At 39.7% G+C, this 23319-nt stretch overlaps 1 protein-coding gene across 1 annotated transcript in view; it reads right to left on the bottom strand.

The window, feature by feature from the left end:
* Window positions 1-23319, bottom strand: part of LARGE (like-glycosyltransferase) — a 281053-nt gene that overhangs the window by 62600 nt on the left and 195134 nt on the right. The window contains exon 8 of the mRNA XM_014963960.1: window positions 2555-2659. Coding sequence (XP_014819446.1) covers window positions 2555-2659 — 105 coding nt within the window. The remainder of the gene's footprint in view (window positions 1-2554; window positions 2660-23319) is intronic.

Here is a 23319-nt window from a genome sequence, read left to right on the forward strand (position 1 = left end):
TACAACTCTAAGCACCTGAATTTTGAGTCTTCCCCTTCCTGAAGCATGGTCTTTCATGCGTGTTTTGCTTAGAGTTATTGCCTCTCTTTGCTACCCCCCTGCAGCCTTTAGCTTTCCTAATCCTCCTTGGCCACAATGTTGCATTCAGTGTCAATTATTTTAATTTACTGAACACGTCAAACAAGCTCCAGTTTCACTTGGTATTTCATCTTCCTTTAGAGATTTATGCCTCCAATCTCTGCTAGATTACTGAGGCAAACAATGAATTCAATTAGGAAAATTATAGTAAATGATGCTGATTCTGTCAATAACATCGTTTGCTACTTCTCAGAGGTTGCACCGTTTCACTCAGTGGCCTCTTGCTCCGTTTTTTTACTTAAAAAACCATCAATCCACTTCTTACGATCACTTGTCAATCTTCCATTCATTATCTACCTTCTGGTTTTCCTCTTTCTTTAAAAAAAAAAAAAAAAAGTTTTTATAACTACAGGGGAGCTGTCTGAAGAAAGAAACTGTGAGCAGACTAAAATCACGGGATTATGCGTGGCTTGGTAGGTATGCATTAACATATACCAAGAATTAACACACACAATGTATGTGCAGGACCTAAGACATTCGTTATTTTTGCTGTCAATGGAAGAATTTTGTGATATACTGACATTTGGTGTCCCTATAAAACATTTGGAACAGTAAGTTAAGACAATGTAAATTAAAGATTTACAGCATTTTTATTTACACAATGGCATTTTAGATACCACCCACCATTCATTTCTGGGTTATACGTGGTTGTGACACATCTAGCGTGGAATAGCACGGCCAGCAGGAGTAGGGAAGTGACTGTGCCCCTGTACTCAGTACTGGTGAGGCCTCACCTCGAGTGCTGTGTTCAGTTCTGGGCCCTTCACTACAGGAAGGACATTGAGCTGCTGGAGCGTGTCCAGAGGAGAGCCACCAAGCTGGTGAGGGGTCTAGAGAACAAGTTATATGAGGAGAGGCTGAGGGAAATGGGCATGTCTAGTTTGGAGAAGAGGAGGCTGAGGGCAGACCTCATTGCCCTCTACAACTACCTGAAAGGAGGTTGTAGAGAGGTGGGTGTTGGTCTCTTCTCTCAAGTGAATAATGACAGGACCAGAAGAAATGGTCTAAAGTTGTGGCAAGGGAGGTTTAGATCAGATATTAGGAAGACTTACTTTACTGGTCAGGCACTGGAACAGCCTGCCCAGGGAGGTGGTGGAGTCACCATCCCTGGAGGTATTTAAGAAACGTGGCACTCCAGGGCATGCTCTAGTGCCTGAGATTGTTGGGTTTTGTCTGTCTGTGGGTGGGTGTTGGTTTGTTTGGGGGTTTTTTTTGTAGTTGGACTCCATGATCTCAAAGGTCCCTTCCAACCATGAATATTCTGTGATTCTGTGATCTCTCTCTGCCAGCATTAAAATGGAAGAAAGGAAAAAGCAAAAATGCAGCAAAAAGGAAGTAACTATGAAGAGTGGTCATCTCAGTTGAACAAAAGACTGATTTGTGGGGTAACACTGAACAGAATTGACATCAAGTTTAGCTATGTGTAACATAAGCTTTCAGGTTTCAGGACAAATACATGAAACAGCTCTGTCTCATACTTTTGGGGGAGTTGGGGCAGAGGGATGGGTAGCTCAAGCCCTTATATATCCAATTCTGCTCTAGCAAGTGGAGAACCAGGAAAGAAATCTCTTTTGCCAAAATCTTCTATCCATATCTATCTATGTTCTGTTAGGCTATTCTTTTGAGCCTTTCCACAGACCAGAGATGCTTTGAAGGGGCTAAAATACAAATTCACAAAAACTGACATGATTCCCCCAAATATGCAAAGGAATACAGACACACAGGTGACCCAACCCCAACTTGTGCAATCCTTTTTCCAGTTACTCTATTTAATTCAACATATTTCTGCGAAGCAAAACTGGTATTACGGTGAATAATTTTCTGATAGTGCAGGAATATTTAAATGGACTCTTCTTTTCTAAATGGAGGCTTCACCATCTGTTCCATGCTTTTATTACAAATAGAGAGGGAACCTAACTCACAGAATCAGCATGTAAAGCCTAGCATCGAAATGATTTAGATGTACCCGTGTGTTCTTTATGCACCTGGTATGTTTTCTCACATACCAAACACAAATCAGTGGGAAGACCTGTCTCTTGTAACCTAATAAATTCTCTGATCTAGTGCCTTTATTTCTTTCTCACAGCAGCAGAAATTGATGGCCAGTAGTTTGCATTTTATTAGGACAATTATGACCCTGTTGCTGTCCTGCAGGAGTTATATCTCTATTGGGCTGACATTTTGTGATACCATTTACCTCTTTGCAAAAAATTAGCCTTGATTCCTATTCTTTCCCTCTTGCTGGCCCTATGTACGCTTCACCACGGAGAGACATTGTTTTTACTGCTTTAAATGACAGGTTTTGCAGTAGGTTAGGAAGGGAGGTGCAAGTTACCACATCTCATACTCTCTATACCAGGAGACTGACTGCATGCTCAATGCAAACATTAATTCAAAGAAAACCCTCAGAACCTACCTGTGTTATAGCCTCTCCCAAGTGCTGGCCAGGGCCGATGATTCTTCCAAAGGTTGCCCAAATACCAATCACTCTGGTTCTCCACCAAGCCGAGAACCTGCTGCCCTGGAAATGAGCAAATTGCAAAAAGGTCATGAGACAAAAGACAATCAATCAATGGAAAACAGACACAAAATCTGGAGAGGGACAGCCAGTGGAAAGAGAAGACAGAAGTTCAGGTGCTGGCTTTCCTTTCAGGCACTTGGAAGATGCCTGTGGATGTAACAGACAGCAAGCCTGGCACAGCAAACTCAGCACGGCTCATTTCTTTCCTTCTCCCCTGGCTAGTCTGAGTAATTAAACACTGTAGGAACCTTTGTCATGCTGACAAAAATATATCACCCAGACAAATCTGAATGCTGCTTGATTTTGGAATACAATGATGGAAAATCCTCCTAGTGAGAAGTAAGTGTTAGTAAAATCATCATCTAATATGAAGATCTGTTTATACTCTGATGGAGATAATATAATTGAAGAACAACGCTCAGTGTAACAAATTATTCTCTTCCCATGCTCTCCTCCACTAGTTTCAGGGAATTTTTTCTCAGTCACAAAGGAAATCCCTTTTGCTCAGGAAAATATTGGATTCTAAGAGTTTACCTACATAAGAAAGTTGCACTGCTTTAATTTAAGAGAGTAATTTAAAAGTCATTTAGGTAAGCCTGTGTGGAATGCTGCATAGAAATTATGATTTCAGTTTTAGATGGGCTTATTTTGGTTTAGCTTACATTGATTAGCAGCTGGCTTCAGCTAGAGTAAAACGTGTTTTAAATCAAATGTGTCTAGAAGGTTTGCACTGCTTAAAAATCAACTGAAAAATGAATGTTTGTATAGATAAGGACTTAATTATCTATCCTGAAATGTGCTGTATAAAATGTAAATAAGAGAAGTGATTGAAATGATGCTCTGGTGATGGAGGATAGAGGGAAGGGGAAAACCGCATTTGGATCTAGTCAAAAAAAGAAAGGGGAATGGTGTTTTGACAGAGGGACCCACTCAGTGAGAACACTAAGACTGGGACTGGAAAGTATTTTGCAACCTTTTGAGAAAGCAATTAAGCATTATCCTCTGAAGGCACTTTTTCGAATCCCAGCTATGCTCATAAAACTGGGTGTACGGTCACAGCAGTGCACTGAAAGCATTATACGATCATTATATGTTGCTTATGTAGGACCATAGCTGTTATTACTAAAATTTCAGTATGGCCCAAGACAAGATTGGGCTGAGAAGCAAGACATAAAGACAGAAGTGATTAATTAAATTTTATAATCAGCTAAGAAGACATTAGGATAGATCAGGTGATTGCAATACTCTCCCGTGCTATCTCTAATTCAGTGGAATGTCAGTAACTCCCACATGCTGTTTCAACGAGTGTGAGCAGCAGTGAGTGGCCACTGCAAATAGCAAATAAATCAGAATATTATGAAAGCATTCAAGGAGTGAACAGAAATCAAACTAGAAATAACACTGAGAGATTACCAAGTCCACTTCACACTAATGTTCAGGATCATCCCACTCTATCCTAATAGCAACATGCCAATCTTCACCAGACCTCATTGTCTAATGATGTTTGTCCTTTTCCATTATATATTATATATATTTATTTTTTCACATTATATTCCATATATCATTATTTAAGAAGGTAGTAAACCTGGAGAAGCGCAGAAAGCATCATACAAAAGACCACCACACATTTATCACTTCATTGGTGCTACTGGAAACTGGTAGTATTAACAGTGCAATGCACAAGAGAATGAAAGAAACAACAAGTTAGAGGCAGATGCATCCTAAGCAACTGATGATTTGTTCATACAAATAAACTGTAGCATCTCTCAACCTGTGAGACATATGGAACACACCAGACGGCACATGAGGCACCACAAGCCATATATTCTGAGGAAATATGAAAGGGATCTCAACTGGCTGAAACAAGTCTTAGCCAAAAAAAGGCTGAAGGGCACAATTTAAACCAACACTTGTTGATTCCAAGCTGGAAGACTGCCTGTTCTTTATAATCACTCCCTTACAGATGAAGTAGAATAAATCAAAATAAGAAAGTACTATGGCTAGTAAAGGATGAGGAAAAAAACCCCAAAAACCCACAATAAAAAATGCAGGTGTAGCTGCGCCAGAATGGGTTGGCACAGCTGGTATGAAGAGAGTGACCCTGTCCATATTCTAACAGCACATTTCTCAACTCAGCAGTCCCCAGATCCTTCTTAGGATAGTACTGCTAACATCACAAGAAATGTTAGAATTCCATTTGCAAGAAGCAGACACTGAACTTCTTTACCATGGTGCATCAATTTGCTTTCATTTTTTTAGCCCCATGCATTTCCCAACAAGACACAGAGTTCAGCCTTCAAACTGACGAAAAATAAAAAATCTACAATCCTTGCTGCTTGTTAATGGCTTTCCTTTCCCACCTACCAGTCCAAAATCTCAGTTCTGACAATGTATCTCTGAAGCACTTATTTCTCAGCTATTATTTCTCATGCTAAGATAAACTGAAAAGGCTCATGAAATTATGTTCGCACATATTTATTGTAGCTGTAAGATTTCCTTCCTCTTTTTCTCTTTATTTTTAAAGACACTGGAACAAATCCTGCTCTCACCAGTATTCCTTGTGGGTTGATATGGGACATGGATGAAGGCAGAAATTAACATCATGTAAGCTTTAGGGCTTAGATACACGAATCATATAATGTGACTTCCTGTGTATCAACTGAGCTGGAATAACTGCCTGTACATGTCCTTTTAGCTTGTCACAAATACAAAGTAAAATGTGTTAGCTAACACACTTTAGTTTGCTTTTACAATGGCCTGGGAATGCGCACGTGTTCATGTACTGTCCTAGAGTAGAGCATTATGCAACTTGTCAGGCTCTTGTTACTTGCTGGTGCCTAAAAACCTACTAGGCAGATGTGATGGCTTGTCTCCTAGGCCAGTTTGGAGAAAGTTAGGAAGATATGTATTGTATCTCCTCTAGTTATAGTTCTGTTTTTTCTAGGCTGGAATAATGCTGCTCTCTTTGCCAAAGAAGAATGTATTTTTATTTCCCTTTACATTTTCTCCATGATCTTGACTTCGGGCAGAATTGATCAGGAAACCAGAAATTCAGCTGCATAGCAAATATTAATGGTTCCAAAAAATGTTTTCATTCTGAATCACTATAGAAAAAAGAAATTCAGAAATACTCTCTGGGAAAAAATCCCCAAATATTTTGATCTGAAGATACCAAAATAACTACATCTAAATATAAAACCCTCCTCATTTTAAATAATACCAAGCAATGAAACACATAACACAGATGCATAATATATACCATATATAACACATTATTCTAGGTATTTAAAAGTTCAAACAAAATCGTAAGTTTTACCCTTGTAATTTTGAACAACTAAAAATGTTTCACTCAAAGCTTTCACCAAAATTATTTTGTATTAATGAATCATTCTGAGGATATCTGTCCAGTGTATCTGAGCATTACCAGTTCTTTATTTACTTTATCAAATGCATTATGAAGTTACAGAAACGAAGCACTGGCCAAAGCAATGCATGGTGTCAAGCAGGCACAATTAATTCTCCCCTTGTCCACAGTTCTCTGACCATTCATCAGCCCCAACCTGTCCCTCTGCCACTCTTCACACCTTCCCTGCAAGGTGCCTGCAGTCATGCAGAAACTTTCACCAGCTTAATTTCACCTCTAATCATACCACAATCTGAATTCAGATTTTGCACGGAGAAAGACTAGAATTCCTTCCCACCATGGCTTTTGGTAAAAGGCAAGGATAAAAGAGTTACATGAGTTACTCTTCCAGCAGATGAGAACACAGGGGCTACCATAATGAATTTGAATCATCCAGCATTCTGAGCTGCCTGTTTCTTCTTCCTAAGAGTTATTATAATAAAATACCATCACTAACAGCAAAAGCTTTGTCATTGTTTTCTGCTATGCCCCTGCAGTTATGATTAAGTGCACTTCCCTCACTCTGTTACTCCAGGCAGAAGTTAGCTTATGAAAATGAAGCTGTCTTTCTTACTTATTCATACATCACCACTAACAGCCAGACAACAGAAAACAAGGCTACGATTCTGGCAGGACCATGGTGAAAAATTATCGAGCAGGCAGAATTACAGCTGGATTGCTGGGAACGGAGCTGTACGCTGCCTGGCTGCGGGACGAGACTTCTCCAGAAGGCAGCTGCACAGCTACAGCGTTTTGCACAGTACACCTCCCTGACAGCTCTCGCATGATGAGACGTGCTTCTCTCCTTGCAAAAGCTTAGCTTGACGCTGGGAAAAGGTTTCCATGGAAAAACAGATACTTCTGAGCCTGACAACTCAATGCCTTCAATTCTGTTTTCACCTCATGGATTTTTGGTGGCTAACAGATGGGAAAGCATGATCCCCTAATTCAGGCACTAAAGAGGACTCCAGATCTCATCTCGGCTTCTAGCTCAGATACCGATTTCTTGAGTGACACTGGACAGGTCACGTAACAGCCTCTTGCTTGATTCTCCCTTAATAAAAACGGGGATAATAATAACTTTTTATCTCTCCCCCATTTTGCAAATATAAGTCCTCTGAGGTAATAACTGTGTGCTTGTTTCTACTGAAAGCATAACAGCAGCTGTATGTGGCCAGGTTGAAGCTCCATCCAGCACAGTATTGTGTCTCCAGCAGCAGGGAGTAGCAGCTGTGCAGGATGGAGCACAACAGGGCAGCTCTACGGTGGCACTTCTTAACAGTGGTCCTCTGGCTTCCAGTGACTTGTGGCACGTGACACATGCGAAGAAGTATCAGCTTTTATTTACGTTGAGTCTGGTATCTGCTAGTTTCATTTGTGCCTAGTACAATCTCGGAGCCTCTGAACAATATTTTCGTATTCTGCCCTGATTTTTCCCAATTTTAGACAATTCTATCTTCTCTAGAGTCTTTGATACAAAGGACCCTAGCCTCAGCTCTTGGCTCGATGTATTTTGCTACTACAAACAATAATAGTAGTAAAAAATGATAGTTATTACAGCTACTTGCAACTTCTTTTTAGTGGAAGCCTTTTTTTTTTTTTCTTTTTTTTGTCTTAGAGACTACAGTGGCTTTCACACGACTCCACTGTGATCACAGTAAGAACAATGGGCCCACAGCAAGTACTTTGGGTGAGTTGCACTTTCTGTGGTCCTCAGGACATAAGGTTGTTTCCAGAAAGGGAAAATAAAAAGGCATGTTAAGTGGTGGGAAGGGGTGGGGTGGCACCTTTTGATGGTTGGTGGCCAAAGGGTGAGCTGGTATCACGGGAGAGATCTGTTGCAGCACAGCTCTCCTGGTTGTTACATTCACAAGGTTTAGTTATATTTGGTACAGGCTTCCAAAGTGAAAACCAACTGCAAAGTATTTTTCAGCCTTTAAAAAAATAAGAAGTAAGCAATTGCTACACTGCAGTGGTTATTAAAGGAGAGCAGAGCAGAGCTCTATCTTGCTACTTCTAACTACTTTAACAGCCATGGTTTAAATCATTAGGAATTTAACACAGACACGAACGCTGGAGCCACAGCCAAGTACTGCCAGAGCAAAGCACGTCTTCAGTGTAAGCTGAAAGAACAGGAGAAGGACTCAACAAGAATTTAAGATTCAAGCTTGGCAGGAATCAGGAGAACTGCAGAGCTCTGCTCCCAAAATGGGACACAGAAACGGAGAATAAAAAAGTGACAGGAGGGAAGAGGGGAAATTACATATTTTGAATTCTGGAACTTTTCTAAATTGGCCAGTACCAAGTCTGATGAACACAGAACTAGCTGAATCTATAATGGTAAAATGAAGCTGGGTTATTTTCTGCACGACTCAGAGTTAAAATCTTTCATTAATGTCCTTTTCCTTTTCTCTCCTTCTGATTTCTTTTTCGTTATCCTTTGAACACCTGCATAAGACACCCTTCCCCTCTGAAATGTCTGAGGCCACATCCTTAGCTGGTATAAATGTGCATGACTTCAGTGAAATCAGTGCACTTATGCTTATTGATACTGGCTAAATGTGTTGCACTTCCTCTTAGTCTTGCCTGACTGACTGACCCCTTCTCCGTGGCCTTCCAGTCCCTGATCTTGCACAACTTCTTATAAAATATGTGGCTTCTAAAATCTTCCACTCTTCCTGCCACATCTCTCATCCACCTCTTCAGATCACTGTCAAGTTCAAGCTTTTCATCCCCACTATTGATGCCCTGTGCAATTCTTGCGCTGTCTATATCAATTCATGTTTCTTCCTGCTCCCCAAACTCACTCCTCTGCCATGTCCTCTCTCATCCCTAAAATAGACTCTGCCTTCTCATGCAACAAATGCCCTGAATTACCTCTGAAAATACATTTCAAGCACAAAAAACTCTCAGTATTTTCCTCTGTAAAGTTTTTAGAATTTTTACCATGAATCCAGTGTAAAATACGCACATGGAATCTTGTATGTGCACTGTAACATAAGTCTGCCTATCCCCAGAAACTGAGGATGACATTTTCTCATATGCCTGTAACAGTGCAAGATACACCATGTTCAACAGAATTGAATACTTTAACACATGTGCATGTATTTCACAGGTGTGGATACACATAACAGAATGTATGCATTATATATGTATGCACATATACAAATGCATATACGTATATACACATTCGTATATGCATGTATAAAAATATATAGATATGTATGTGTATATTTACAGGCAGGTACAGTCTCTACCACAAAGAACTTATCTTTTGCACGTGGAAAAGTCAAATTTCAGGGAAAAATGTCTCCTACACAAGTTTACCCTTTTTATTTGATATGTCATTTGCATCAAATATGTTGCTGTTTCCCAACAGCCATTAGCCCTTCTTAGCAGACTAACTGCTCATAGAGAAGTTAGTTTCTATGGACAGTTATTAAGGAGTAACTTGGATGAGAAGGAGGCCAAAGAGTAGCTCACTGAAGGTACTGTGGGACTATCTCAGGAGGAAGCATCACAGTGGACAGCACACTGACGCCAGGAGAGGAAGAAAAGAGACAGGCAGTGAATACCTGATAGGAAAGGAGGGTAGATAAGTGAAGCAGAAGTAGATACAGTACATCAATGACAGGGAAAGACAAGATAGGCCATGCTGAGTCAGTGAAGGAGAAAGAAGCTAGTGAAAGGAATAAAGGAAGACACTGGCAATGCTGGAACAACGATGTAAAGCAATGGTATCAGCTGACTTCTGGGTGTGCTCAGAGGTGGTGATGTGGCCAGGACAAAAGAAGTTACAGCAGCGTGGGCCAGAGAAGAATAACTCAGTGAGAGTCCGTACAGAAAGAAACGTGACAAGTGTTTTGTAGGTGGTAGGAGGGAGGATTCAAAAGGCACAATCATACACAAAAGTCCATCAAGAGGACGAAGTATACAGAACTGGATTGAGAACGGTTGGGGTAAAAAGCTAAATCTGTGATTCATCTTCATAAGGAAAGATGAAAGAATGAAATCAATCAAAAGAAGAGAATGTATTTCGTTTCTGCGCATCTTCTCCTCTCCTCCAAGGAGCTTGTTAGAAAAATGAAGAGGACAGTGAGGAGTCCATCAGATCTAGCAAATCTATCATTAATGTTTGCAGTACTTTCATCTGCAGAATTTCAGGGAAATGGATTCTCAGCAGCCAAGCACAAGCAAGTAAGGATAGAAAAAACCTTTTACTTTGGAACAAAACTTTTTGAGGTTTTCTGTGACAATGGCAAGGCTTCCTGTGCCCATGACAACAGGGCTCCTGTGTTGCCAGCGAGTTAAGAAGAATTGGAAAATGTTATGATTTGGACATGCACAGAAGTTTTTCCTTGTTTTCTACCTGGCAGGAAAGGATATGCCTGACACTTTGTCAAGAAATGTGCTCTAGCATGGAGTTTGGGGAAGAATGAACCTGGCCACAGAAACCCTTGTGAAATTGTATGCCAGACCAAAAGCGATGCCCATGCCAGCGTCAAGTGCCACTAAGCCTGTTCTTCCTCACCTCAATTTCATGTCACTGTTTATAGCACAAAATGTCCCAGCAGAAGAACTGACATCTCATTACCAGCAATAGGAGACTTGAAAAGAACCCCCTGTGACGTGATGGGTATTGTTTCCCAACCAGAATGCAGGAGGTCAATGAGATGTACTCGTTGCTCTGACTACACACCTCACTTTTTTATTCACACCAGTGGCAGCTTAAAGATGTGTGCCCTGATACTGCTTTTTCCTCATCATGGTCTCCTCTTTAATTTTTAATTCATTCAATATAAAACCCCACACTCTTACAAAATTGAAAACTTCTTGCTCTGAAAGCAGAAAAACATCCTTGTGAACACAGTGAATTCCAATCCGCAAGTTCTAATATTCAGGCATTGGTTTGAAAGAGAAGATATTTTTAAATGACTGTGCTCAGTGTTTCAGGAACATACAGGCTATTAAAACCATGGCTTGAATTTGTGCTGTGCGGGAATACGTGTTCACTGAACAAAAAATGCCTTCTTTGCTGCTGCCAAAGATAATGCAATAAAACTGTCTTGGAGGAGTGTGTGAAGAGCATGAAAGTAACTGTTCATGCACCATGACTGCTTGTCGCAACTATCAATTTTATAAAGGGGATAAGGTCTTGATGTGCACATTTTGGTTGGCACAAACCCCATCTGTGAAACACATCTCAGTAATGGGGAGCTGAGCAGCAGGCTGCACTGCGTAATCAATAACCTAACTTTTATGCAATATTAGTAGTGCTATTATTAGTAGTGCTTTACAAAGGAAAGGAGAGACCTCCCTACAGCAGGAGAAACTGAAGCACATGGTGATGAAGTGACATTTCCAAGGTCACTGGGGAGGCGAGTAGTAACCTATGAACAAGTGCCAGGACTTGTGAGACTCAGAGCACTGTGCTTAGATACTGAGAGAAACCATTCTTTTTATTAGCCTAGTGCCTTAACTGCCACTTTTTGGAACAGTAAACTGTTGTTATTAGCAGTGAATTAGAGACGGAGGGTAAGAGCTTTCTAATATTCCAGAAACTGTCCATGGAAACTCTGCACAGCTTCCTACTTCATGTCCTTCTCAGCAGTTATCGTATATAAACAGCAAGATATTAAACCTCCTTCCTTTTTATTCAAAAGGAACAAATCTTCAAAATCAAGGGACACACCAGGATTGTTTGGAAGCAAGAAATGAGTAGGTATGTATCATAAGTACTTTCTCTGAGCATCAGAGAAGTCCCAGAATGTAGAAGCAGTGGCAGAAAAAAAACCCAAGATGAACAAAATGAAGAGGATTGGTTTTCTGGTGACAAGCAAAAAAACCAAACCATACCCAACCAAACCAGAAAACAACAGTGCCATATTTAGTAGAAAAGGGCTGTAGTTGCTCACTGAACGTGAAAGAGGTTGCCAAGTTACTCTATGTGGTGTTGAAATCCAACTATGTTGACATTATTTTTCCCCTTTGTTGGTTTCAGTTCAGTTTGTTAAAAAATAAACAAGCTCTGCAATTCCCTTTGGCTATGTGGCTTTACCAGCCTATGCAAAATTTTCAGGATGAAAATGCAGGAGTCGTCTCTTCAGTAGACACAGATTGCAGTAAGATGCACTTCTTATGAATGCTATTAATGGCACTTACTATACTCACAATTGGTTTATGCAAACAGCTCACCTTATCATTTTAATTATGGCCTTCAAGACAGGTTAGAGCTCACAAATAGTCCAGCTGAGAAATATTTATGCATCAGGAGTATCAGATAGTAAGATGACACGGCAAACAGATGTAAACATTTTTTCACACCTAGTGACCAAGCACAATTAGTCCTATATTGGGAATTATGATGGAGCTCTGATACAAAACAACAACCTGCTTTTTTGCATCTTGAGCTTACAGAGTAAGATGCTTCTGCCTGATATGATGAAATAGCGGCTGTACCAGCACCCTCATGCTTTAGTGATGAGCTCAAGAGTCTTGGGATCTGCTTCTCATTCTAATGTTGCCTGGCTGTTCAATTACAGATGGGTCACCTCTTTGTTGAGCTTCAGCCTCTCTAAGTAGAGCATGATTCTGCAGTCAGGCTAAATTGTGGATGTGCATATAAGAAGAAAAAAATGTGGAGAACAGAATGGAAAATTCTATCCTTACACAGTGTTGCAAGTTATGTTGACTGCAAGAGCTGGAGCACTGCAAATACCTAATAAACGTGCAGAGAATTGCTCTTATATTTGAACACCATCATTCTTTCTCTATGTCCTTCTCTGTCTTTTAACCTGTACCCTGGAGACATCTGGATTTACAGGGCAAAGGGGTTAAGATGTTCTCAGGCTGAAAATGTATCTACTCATAAACTCAACTCAAAATCATATATAGCATTGACACAGTTTTGCCAGCATGTAATAACCCTGTCCAATACTACAGAGTCAAGATTGGCACAAAGATAAAATCATGATGCCACCACTCACACAGTACCTTGAGCTCTGAGGCTGAATAGTATGGTATGTCTCATGGATTGCTAGTAAGCATTAGTTTACTTTTGTAGTTTACAGCTGTTTACTAAATGTATGACATGTTTTGCTAGCATGACAATGAAGTGGTTAATATTCCTGACTAAGAATCTCATAAGGCTTGGAAAAAGCAATAAAAAACCCCATTCTTCAGATTTCTGCAGATCAATCTCTGTGGATAGTTCTGGAGGTTTCAGAATGCTTAACTAAAGTCCACCTCAGCACTGACATTTCCCTTTTTTTCCTGTTTAGTGGCATAGCACTGAGGGATTTCTGTTGTTCTGAAGAACTTCAGAGCAAAGAGGAAGAGGGCTGTCTCAACCGAGCAAAGGGATAAAAACAAGTGTTCTGAAAATCAAGTTAAGCTCCTTCTCTGTTTAATTATTTAGTTAGTGCAGGTCTGGCTTTGACTGAGACAAACAGATGAAAAATGTGAGCCAAATAGTACACAGAAAGTAGAGAATTTTATTACACAGCCCTCAGCCAGAGAGATTTTAAAGTGTTACAAAAGAGTTAAAGTCTAAAAGCAAAGAGGTGAGAGACTAGCAGAAGGTGCCAGTTTCATTAAGTAGATATGATGATGATAACGGGAAGAAAGGGCAAGAAGACTTGCTGTCCACTGAAACACAACAACTCCCATAATGTATTCTGCACATCATATCGTTCAAGCACCTAATATTTCATTCATTGATTTTATTGTCAAATGAAAAGGCGCTTGTTCCAAGTGGCATTTAGTGAGACAGATGGGGAGAGACACAGACTTCATTACTGGGATTTTGCTCTCCGGATAATGTTGACATTATATGGGTAAAAAGCAAAATGAGTGCAAAAGTCTATCAGTCCTAATGTTTAGAGAAGTCTTTCTGGTTCTCTTCCTGGAAGCTGAAGGACTTTTCACCTGGTCAGACTGCAGCCTGCCTCACATGTCATCTGCATCTGTGAAAAAGCATCACTAAAACTTCTCACCCAAGTGCTGTGAGACAAGCTCTGTTAATCTAGGATTCAACTCTTGTGTTGACTGCTATTTTCTTCTATAGGAAGAGGGAAGGTCAGAGGAGAAGTCTATGAACTATTAAACTTTCTGGCATCCAGTTTTAAGAAAATGTCTGCATTGTTCTTACAAAACAGAGAGATCATACATAGATGTATTCAACTGAGGCTGTTCTCTTTCGCCTCAGTAGCAAATATCATCACAGAAACCTTGGAAGTGTGTTTACTGACACTCAGTCATTACGAGTGGTTGCACCAATTGAGAGGCAAAGATGAGCTCAGAGTTCCTTTTAGCCATAGAAATAAATGTATGGAAAAGCCAAACACCAGAAAGAAGGAAACGCACATCTACATGGGAGTTCAAAAAGCACCCCAAAACAAATTGCCTGTTCCCAAATCCACCTAGTAGAGGCTAAGAGAATACTGAAATACTGTTACTGAAAAAAAGCACTCCAAAACCTTCATCTCTTTGGAATGAACTGGAGGAGGGAAATGTAAAAAGTAAAAGCAGTTTCTGGAAGAAAATCCAGAACTTTCCCTCTCAGAGAAATACCCTCCTCAGTCAGTGACCCGGTTATGGTCATTCCTGCTTATTCCCCCTCCCTTTCTGGCCTCATTAATTTTTCATTCCTGGTGCACAGCAGCATGGCCTCACCAAGAAGCTGCCTGCAGCCAGATGTCAGACACTTTTTTAAGAGATAGGAGAAGCTGGTTCAAACCCTCACAGGCTAAAGAAGAGCCTGCAAGCAGGCCCTCCCTCTTCTGGCTGTCTGCTCCTTCCCCTACATTAGTATGTAAAGGATAGTACCAGCACCCCACAATCTCTCCTTCATACTCTTCCCCTGTAATGAGGTCAACTTGTTTGGACCTTCTGAAAGGTTAGGAGCAGGAGAGTCAAGATGCAAAATGGATTGGGGCTGAAAATAGCTGGCAGTTGTCTTGCTTGACCAAAATGACAGCACCTGTTGGCAAGCACAGCAACAGAGCTTCAAATGCCTGGGTGTTGTGGTTAGAAGCAAGGTATCAACAACTTGGAAAAACTTTTATGAACTGCTTTGTTAGTTACATATATAAACTCCATCTAGATTTAAATTTAAACAGTAGTGTCCCTTTGATAATCTGAGCCCTGTTTCACTCTTGGTTTTTTTTTAACTGATTTTTATAGCAAGGTTTAGAACGCAAGCTTTCCTTCAAAAATGCTACAGAGAAGAATCAAAATGATCAGCTCAAACACTGAAAATGTCAAGATAAGATAAACCATACTTCCTCAATAAAACGAGAGGGAGGCACGAAAGTACTAAGAAATCTGAGTACATTAAAATGCAGTGAGCCAGCTGTGCAACCACTGCAGGAAAGCATGCAAAGGGCAGGAAGTTATGGTATCAGTTAATCCCCTTAATCTCTACTAATGCATGAAGTGTAATCAACATTTCTTTTACGAAGCAGTAAAATGCTGTTATGAGTTATGAATCCATCTTGCATCTCAATGAATTCTGTAATCAAAAGGCTAAGAACAGCAAATCAAATATGAGTAAATTTCCCTTTACTTAATTCTCTTCACCTGTCTAGGACAAGATGGAAAACAATATAAAAATTGAAAGCTGTAAAATTGACTTGGCTAACTCACTCCCTCATAACCACAGACGTTAGATGACACACTGTACTTGCTCTTAAAAGGGGAACAAATGTATGAGATACATAAGATAAAAAAAATTGGCCACAACCTGTCTATACGATAAGCCTCTTTTGTGTAAAAATAAAAAGTACTGCAAAACAAAGGGCTTCACTCTCTCTCTTCCTTGGGGAGAAAAAAAAGAAATCCCTCACCCACCAGATGATCACAAAACAGACCCTTTATCAGCTCATAGTGCCGTGTAGTGGAAGCTGATGTCACCTTTTTGTCAGTCATGGTGCAGATCTATTAAGCACCATAATAAATACAAATTACAATAGAAACACATTTAATACTTTAGCAAATTAAAAATGGATTGCCTTTCAAGTACTGAAAAACAGCAACAAATTAATATGCATTTGCAGATCAGAAAGGCAATAAGTCAAAAAAAGGGATGATGTAGATGACAATTCCAGCTGCATACTGGGAAGAACAGTAAAACCCAGTTAAATCTAGAAATGGATTCCATTGGATTTAACACTGAAAGAATTAATTCAGACCTCAGTCACATAAATGCTGCAGAAGCAAGCACACTAATTCGAGAAATTATCATAGCAGGAGTTACTGCCTACCTAGTTCATCTCAGTTTACAGCCATCTGGATTAGCTGCAGCCCTCCTCACTGGCTCTTTGTAATGGCTGTATGGAGAGTGAGAGGGACTACGAGTCCCCATCAAATCTGTTAATGCAGCTCATAGAAAAGTAATGAAGAGACGATGGCAATAATTTCTTAAATCACTCCAAGCAAAATTGTCAGGATATCAGTTTATGCCTCCAAAAGCATCCAGTAAATGGGACATTTACAGTTAATCTCCTCTAATCTCTAGAAAAGGTAAATCCCTTGTTAGCACTGAGGACAGATTCTATAACCTGGTAGATTTGTGAAAGCCTCATTCAGTATCTCACTTCAGCTTCCACCTCTGCCCTTTTTAAAAGACAAAACTGATCCTCTTTCTCTAGGAAGAGGGCACAAATATTGTACTTATTCATAAAATCCAACTCTGTAGTCCCAAAAAGACAGACCTGCCTAAGATTTACTCTTCACAAAGAAAAGATAATGTAGATGGCCCTGAATAACTTGTGAAATCATCTGTGCACAGATTTTTTTTTCAAATGCACCCTAAGTCTTATTTTAGTCCATGCAGTTCCAGCCTCGTTCTGGAGGTGACTTCAGTATCCCTCTGGGGCATTTCTTAATTCCCCACTTCATTAGTGATACTTTTAGCTTGGACCTACACTTGTTCCCTATCATGCCCTAAGGGTTTTCAGAAATGAACCTCTTTCTCACAAGATTGTTTTACTTCTAATTTGTAAGATTTTTCTCTCTGTGTTCAATGCTGGAAAATATGGGTTGTCAACGGTGCTTTGTAAATTGGTACAAGAAATGTAGGGATCATTTTCAATGGTACATACACACTCAAAAAAAAAAAAAAAAGAGTAAAAGAATACAACACCCCCTCTACAATACATGAAACTCCAGTTTCCTTCCTTCTAGAATAAGATGTGACCTTCTGACTGAATTTAAAGCTCTTACTCTGTCACTTAGGCTCAGCCCATTAATTGCATGAGGAAACAAACTCCAAGGCATAGATCAAATTCTGGGACAGCCTTCCATTTGTTATCACCACATGAAGAGGAACTCAGCTCCTGCCTTCCCGTGAAAGGAAAATAAACAATTACCCATTTAAGCTTATAAGATCAATGCTGCAAGAAGAGAAATGTGTAAGTATGCATGAACTGAAGGAAAGGAAGATTTATGTTAAGATGTGACTTAAAGACACTAAGGCATTAAAAAGAGATCATTATCTGGTTTGGAGATGGAGAAAAGATCTTCTATATATCGTTACCAGATTCTGATCAGCTCTAGAAACTGTAAAATACTAATGTTAATTCATTTCACAACAGATGGGAAGGTTCACCCCTCAGAAAGACTGAATGAGGGCTGACTCAACAGCAATCATAAATTATTAACTAATTTAAAGGATTTTTCCGCTCTTCTTTTTCTCCAAGTCCTCTAAGCTAATTTTGTAGCTAATGCAAGGAAAGATCTGAGGGAGTAATTATCAAGCAGGTACGACAGGATTAAGTAAATGCTCTATGACAAGACAATGCTGGGCTTCTCTCACTGAACCACTACATAAATTATTTGTGGTCAGGATTAAAGTATTTAATTAAATCATCTTTGTGTAGATGAAACATGAAAATTATTTTTTTAATTGCTGCAAGAGAAAAAAACTTCCCTTCGTTTGCTTCTTACAATCTATTATTGAGTTTGTAGTTCAAAAAACAAAATGATCAAAACAGCAGTGACTCACTGGCAAGAGCATTAGGATAAATCATCGTACCTTGAAAGTTATCTCCTTGCATACTCTTCTCCCCCGGACCAAGATGATTGCAATGTTATGCAAATGTGTTACTGGAACAAGGACAGCTTCCAGACCAGAAAGGTAGTGTCCCTCTGTGGTCTAAGAAGTTTACACACAGGAATTCTCCTTAATATAAAGTTTTCAGTCACTTCGGTGAGCTCTTACTAAGCATAAGCAGTCTGCTAGCGGACTCAGAGAGAAAAGGGATTGTCAATTTTTTGTTTTATACAAACAATAGTTAGCAAAGGGTTGCTATTTAAGAAAAGAAGAAGCATGTGTAGAAGAAAGGATTTTCTCACTGCTGAGAACAACAAAGGGGAAAAATCCCAAATTTAAGACATAGCTTTTACTCCTGAGATCTATTTCTGCAGTACCAGAAGGGAGAACCAACACTGAGGATAGCATTGCTCGGTTAAGGTCAGCAAGCCCGAAACATCCTCTGCCTTTCTAACTGCTGTGAGACACAGCTAGCCTAGTAGAGAAGAACTGAGAGAGACATTTCTTTCCTTCCACAAAAATGTTTTTGAAGTCACATTTAGCAAACTGTTCTGAGAAATGAACATCTGAGCTTGGTTTGCCTCCATTTGGCTGCAGAATTGAATGAAATAATCTAGTTGGTGGATAAAATGCAAGGATTTGGACTTAATTCTCTAGCCACTGTCAACTAGGATGGAAGGACTTCAAGCTATTTCTTGTTACTTGGACTAGTATCTTGGCTGGAAGAAAACCCAGTGGGGAAGAACTGAGTTGTTTATTAATGCAAATCCTTAATATCTCCCTTCAGAAGATAAAGGTGTTGCCATTTTTCACACTGGATGTCTACTTCTTATTGCAGAAAGCAAATCAATCCTTTTGGGGCTTTTCTTTTAATTTCAAGCCATAACAGAAAGCAGGAAAAATAATAATTTGTACAAAGTCATTACAGATGCATCAAATAACAAAGTACTATGAATTGATTTTTAGGTCTAACAAACCTTGTCAGAGTCCCTTTCAATGACAGCTAAGAGGGAAAATCTACCTCCAGTTAAACTTTATTATTCCCTCTACTGTATGGAAGGTGAAATAAATAACTTTATGGAGGGGAAAAGAAAGAAAGACAGATAAAACAAGTATTATAAATTTTTACTATTATTATTATTTCTTCACAACTATACTGTTTGGGAAACAGCATATGTATTCTTTGTTCTCGAGAATAGTAATAACAGGTAAGAAATGTGCTATGTGGATAGTCATTAAATGGAAAGACTATGTGAATATATGTGTAATGAAAATCATGACCTAACATTCAGTGATTTCAGTGAGCTTTGGATCACACAAATATACACATACACATGTGAGTATTTAGCAGAAACTAGTTGATCACTGCTGAACAAAGTAACAAAGAAAGCAGCTTCTTTTAGTAATTCCAATATTTTCTGGATGTACTAGGTAATTCACTGTGAAAGAGAGAGAAACTAACAGGATGTATATACCTGCAAGTGTTATCATGTACCAATCCAGCCAAAAAAATGGAAACGAGCATATGGAACTGAGAACCCCAGCTGGAGCACTGTGTCCAGTTCTGGAGCTCCCAACATAAGAAGGACATGGACCTGTTGAATTGAGTCCAGAGGAGGGCCACAAAGATGATCAGAGGGCTGGAGCACCTCTCCTCTGAGGACAGGCTGAGAGAGTTGAAGTTGTTCAGGCTGGAGAAGAGCAGGCTTCAGAGAGACCTTATAGCAGCCTTCCAGTACCTAAAGGAATACCTATGGGAAAGATGGGGAGGGACTCCTTATTGGGGAGCGTAGTGATAGGTGAGCGGTAGGGGTTTTAAACTGAAAGAGGGGAGATTTAGATTAGGTATCAGGAAAAAATTCTTTACTGTGAGGGTGGTGAGACACTGGAACAGGTTGCCCAGGGAAACTGTGGATGCCCCATCCCTGGAGGTGTTCAAAGCCAGGCTGGATGGGGCTTTGAGCAACCTGGTCTAGTGGGAGGTGTCTCTGCCCATGGCAGGGGGTTGGAACTAGGTGATCTTTAAGGTCCCTTCCAACTTTAACCATTCTGTGATTCTGTGATGACTCTATGAGTGGAGGTCTCATGTAAGCTATAAGGTACACGATACTGCACATATTAAAATGTTTCCACAGTACAATCTAAAAGTGATTTAAACATCTATAACAGCTTTCATAAGAACTATGATGTATTTCTTCTGGACCACTTAACAATCATGAGCTGCTGCTTAATTTCCTTTCCCATCGTTACTTACTGTCAATAAATGTGTGTGTTAAATTTAATTTTTCTCCTTTGTAATTAGTCTGGATCTACCTGCCTGACATATTAACTGATTCTACAGGCTCACATTTGTGACATCAAATGATTTCCATGGTGACAGATTGAGATACATTCCTGAATAAGACTGGTAAGTGGGTCATATTTGACTGGAAAGCGGAGAAAAAACCCAACCCTTTTTCATACAGACTTGCTTTGGTTAGGCTTATCAGTTACTAAGGCAAGACAGAGTCTAAGAAAAAAGTCCAAAATGTTACAGTTAAATTTGCTTGCCAGCTGATAACCACAGAGGCTTGTGAAAAAGTTTTAAAGGTTATTGTGGGTAATGGAGATTTTCAGAATATGTCAATCATTTTTTTGAAGTCAGACTAATTTTCTTCATTACTTCAGTCTTAGTTCAGTACATAACTTAGTTCAATATTTTTTTATTTTGTTTACAGTGGACTGTTCTGTAGAATATGCCACTTTATAGGCATGTAGCAGCAGCTTTGATTATTAAGTTTAGTCTAGATTTGACACCACAGAACTTCTGGTCTTTGACCCTTTGCACAAGGAATTTGCTCTGTTCTCAGGTTTATTTCCGTTTATCAAGTTCAATTTGTACTGTAGACCATACGTGAGTGGTAAAACTGTATCGCATGTATCTAGGTCTGGATCAAAATTTGATGTGTTCTGCTGCACAGGCACCTGTGTCCTTGGATGCTATCTGTCAAGGGTGCTCCAGTGAACGCCAGCGCCGTCAAACCTCAAAACACAGCACTGCTGGCTTTGAAGGGCAGCTGACTAAAATATACTCAACAGGGTGGTCTTAGATGTTGGCAATAGCAGCTGCTGTGGTTCCTGATAAAACGGATTCAGCGGTGTGAGACAGTGCAACAGGGAATGAAGACCCTCCATTTACACACATTATCTTGAAGGAGTCAGTATCAAGGCATGGTAAGCAGGTATGACTCCTTTTATATCAAATGGAGCCATTCCAACTTGTAACAGGTCAGAATTTGGCGCACTAAATTTATACTACAGAAGAACGAAGCATTTTTCATATATTTTCTCATAAAAACACCGGCTGTTGGCTTTGCTGCTGATTAACAACCTCCCACTTTCCCATTCTGGGCAAGTTGGTGAGGAAAGCTGTCAGACCAAGAACAGGATTGCTGGCAAACCATCCTCTGGCCAAGGCACGCTCCATAGAACACGCGGCTGTGTAGGAGAGGCTTTGCCATTTGGGAAACTGGGCTTCATGAATTCTAATCCATAGCAGCCCAAGTTTAGTTCCTTAGAAGAGCGAGCTAAATTAAAACTAACAACTTTCCGAAATGCAAAGGGATCCAAGCACTATCTTTTAAATGATACCAGGATGGCATAGCAGGATGTGTAAATTGCTGCTTGATCGCTGTGAGAGTACATCTAATTTGATGCTTTTATGGGAAAAAAATCTGGGAGAAGAAAGTACCAGAATCATGCATGGCACTGATTATTGAAATTTACAGAAGGCAATATTTACCCTCTAAAGTGTCTGACAGTTGTCATTCAGGAGTGCACACAAAAGCATCTGAGCAACCACGATGAAACCAAGAACAGCTATAACTTCACGTATCTACAGTAAATCTTGCACAATTATTCTACTGAGACTAAACATGAGGTAAATCAGAGGCAACTGTGAATTCTCACTATAAAAAGGGCTCAGTGTGGAAAATATTTGTTCCTATGGACAATTTATTCATACAGGGGTAGTTTATCAGGTGCTCTGCAGTGCTAGGTGCTGTACAAATACACAACTTTTAATGACTCGGCAAGATAAGGCAATGGGAAGGAGAAAGGAAACCACAAACAGCACCCAGGGGTGCAGGGGCAGTCAGGTGCCTGTGTACCACTGCAGCAGAACCAGGAAGCAGAGCCCAGATCCCTCCTGTTCCACTTGGTGGAACTGCTCTTCCCCTTCTCCACCCCACTATGGATGTTTATCAACTTATTTCATGAGCAACAAAGTTTGCCAATACGCCGACAACACTAATGTGCACAAATCACTAACCTTTTTTCTTGTTTCCACAGAGGAGTCTAAATAGTTGTTAAGATTGCAAATTAGTTCAGCTCTGCTGAAAGGATTAATTTTTTAGATCTTTTGCAAATCAGAGAATTTGATGAAAACAGACAGATATATAACGTTTTCCCAGAGGGTCTGAAGTAACTCCCCCAGCTATGCTGCTTTCAACTCCGAGTTCTGCTAACCAAGTGGCAAAGGAAAAGCTCCCTACAACAACTTATTAATTTCAGACACGACCTTGGGAAATGTTTTGTAACATGTCAGGACACAAAGAATATATAATTCGGTAATTAGCAAGTATGCAGAAAGATTATATTCATGTTTTATATATATAGGTGGGTAGACAAACAAAGGAGGGACAGCAAACGGGAGTACTGAAACCATAGCAGGCTGGACAGTCAGTTTGATGAGAGTAGTTAAGAAGATTAATGTATACTCTAAACTGAACTCCCCCAGCCGGCCAGCACTCAATAATTTAAAAGACAATGCCAGAACCTTTATTTCAAGGTGACAGAAAATTCTGATGATGAAAGAGGTAGCTGAAAACTTACTTTTAATTAAAAAGCAAACAGGCTGAAGCTCCCATGTGCCTAACAGGAAGTAATACCATTTAGAAAACAGTGGGGATGGATTATTATTTAGATAGTCCATTTTATTAAATAGAAGAACTGAAAGAGAACCAGTAACAACTTTTCTGCCCTAGTATCCTTAATAAAATAAGATGATTACTCATCGACTTAATGAGAAAAAGTTTGAGGCTAAAGAGAAAGCAATTAAACTGACAGATTTATTGCTACCAAGAACAGATATCCACAAAATTCAGAGCTAGAATGCATTAAATGACCAGAATAATTCATGAACATTCCCAGGACGATGAATAAATG

Source organism: Calidris pugnax, unplaced genomic scaffold (genome assembly GCF_001431845.1).
Source record: "Calidris pugnax isolate Ruff unplaced genomic scaffold, ASM143184v1 scaffold44, whole genome shotgun sequence".
In the NCBI taxonomy this organism is placed as follows: domain Eukaryota; kingdom Metazoa; phylum Chordata; class Aves; order Charadriiformes; family Scolopacidae; genus Calidris; species Calidris pugnax.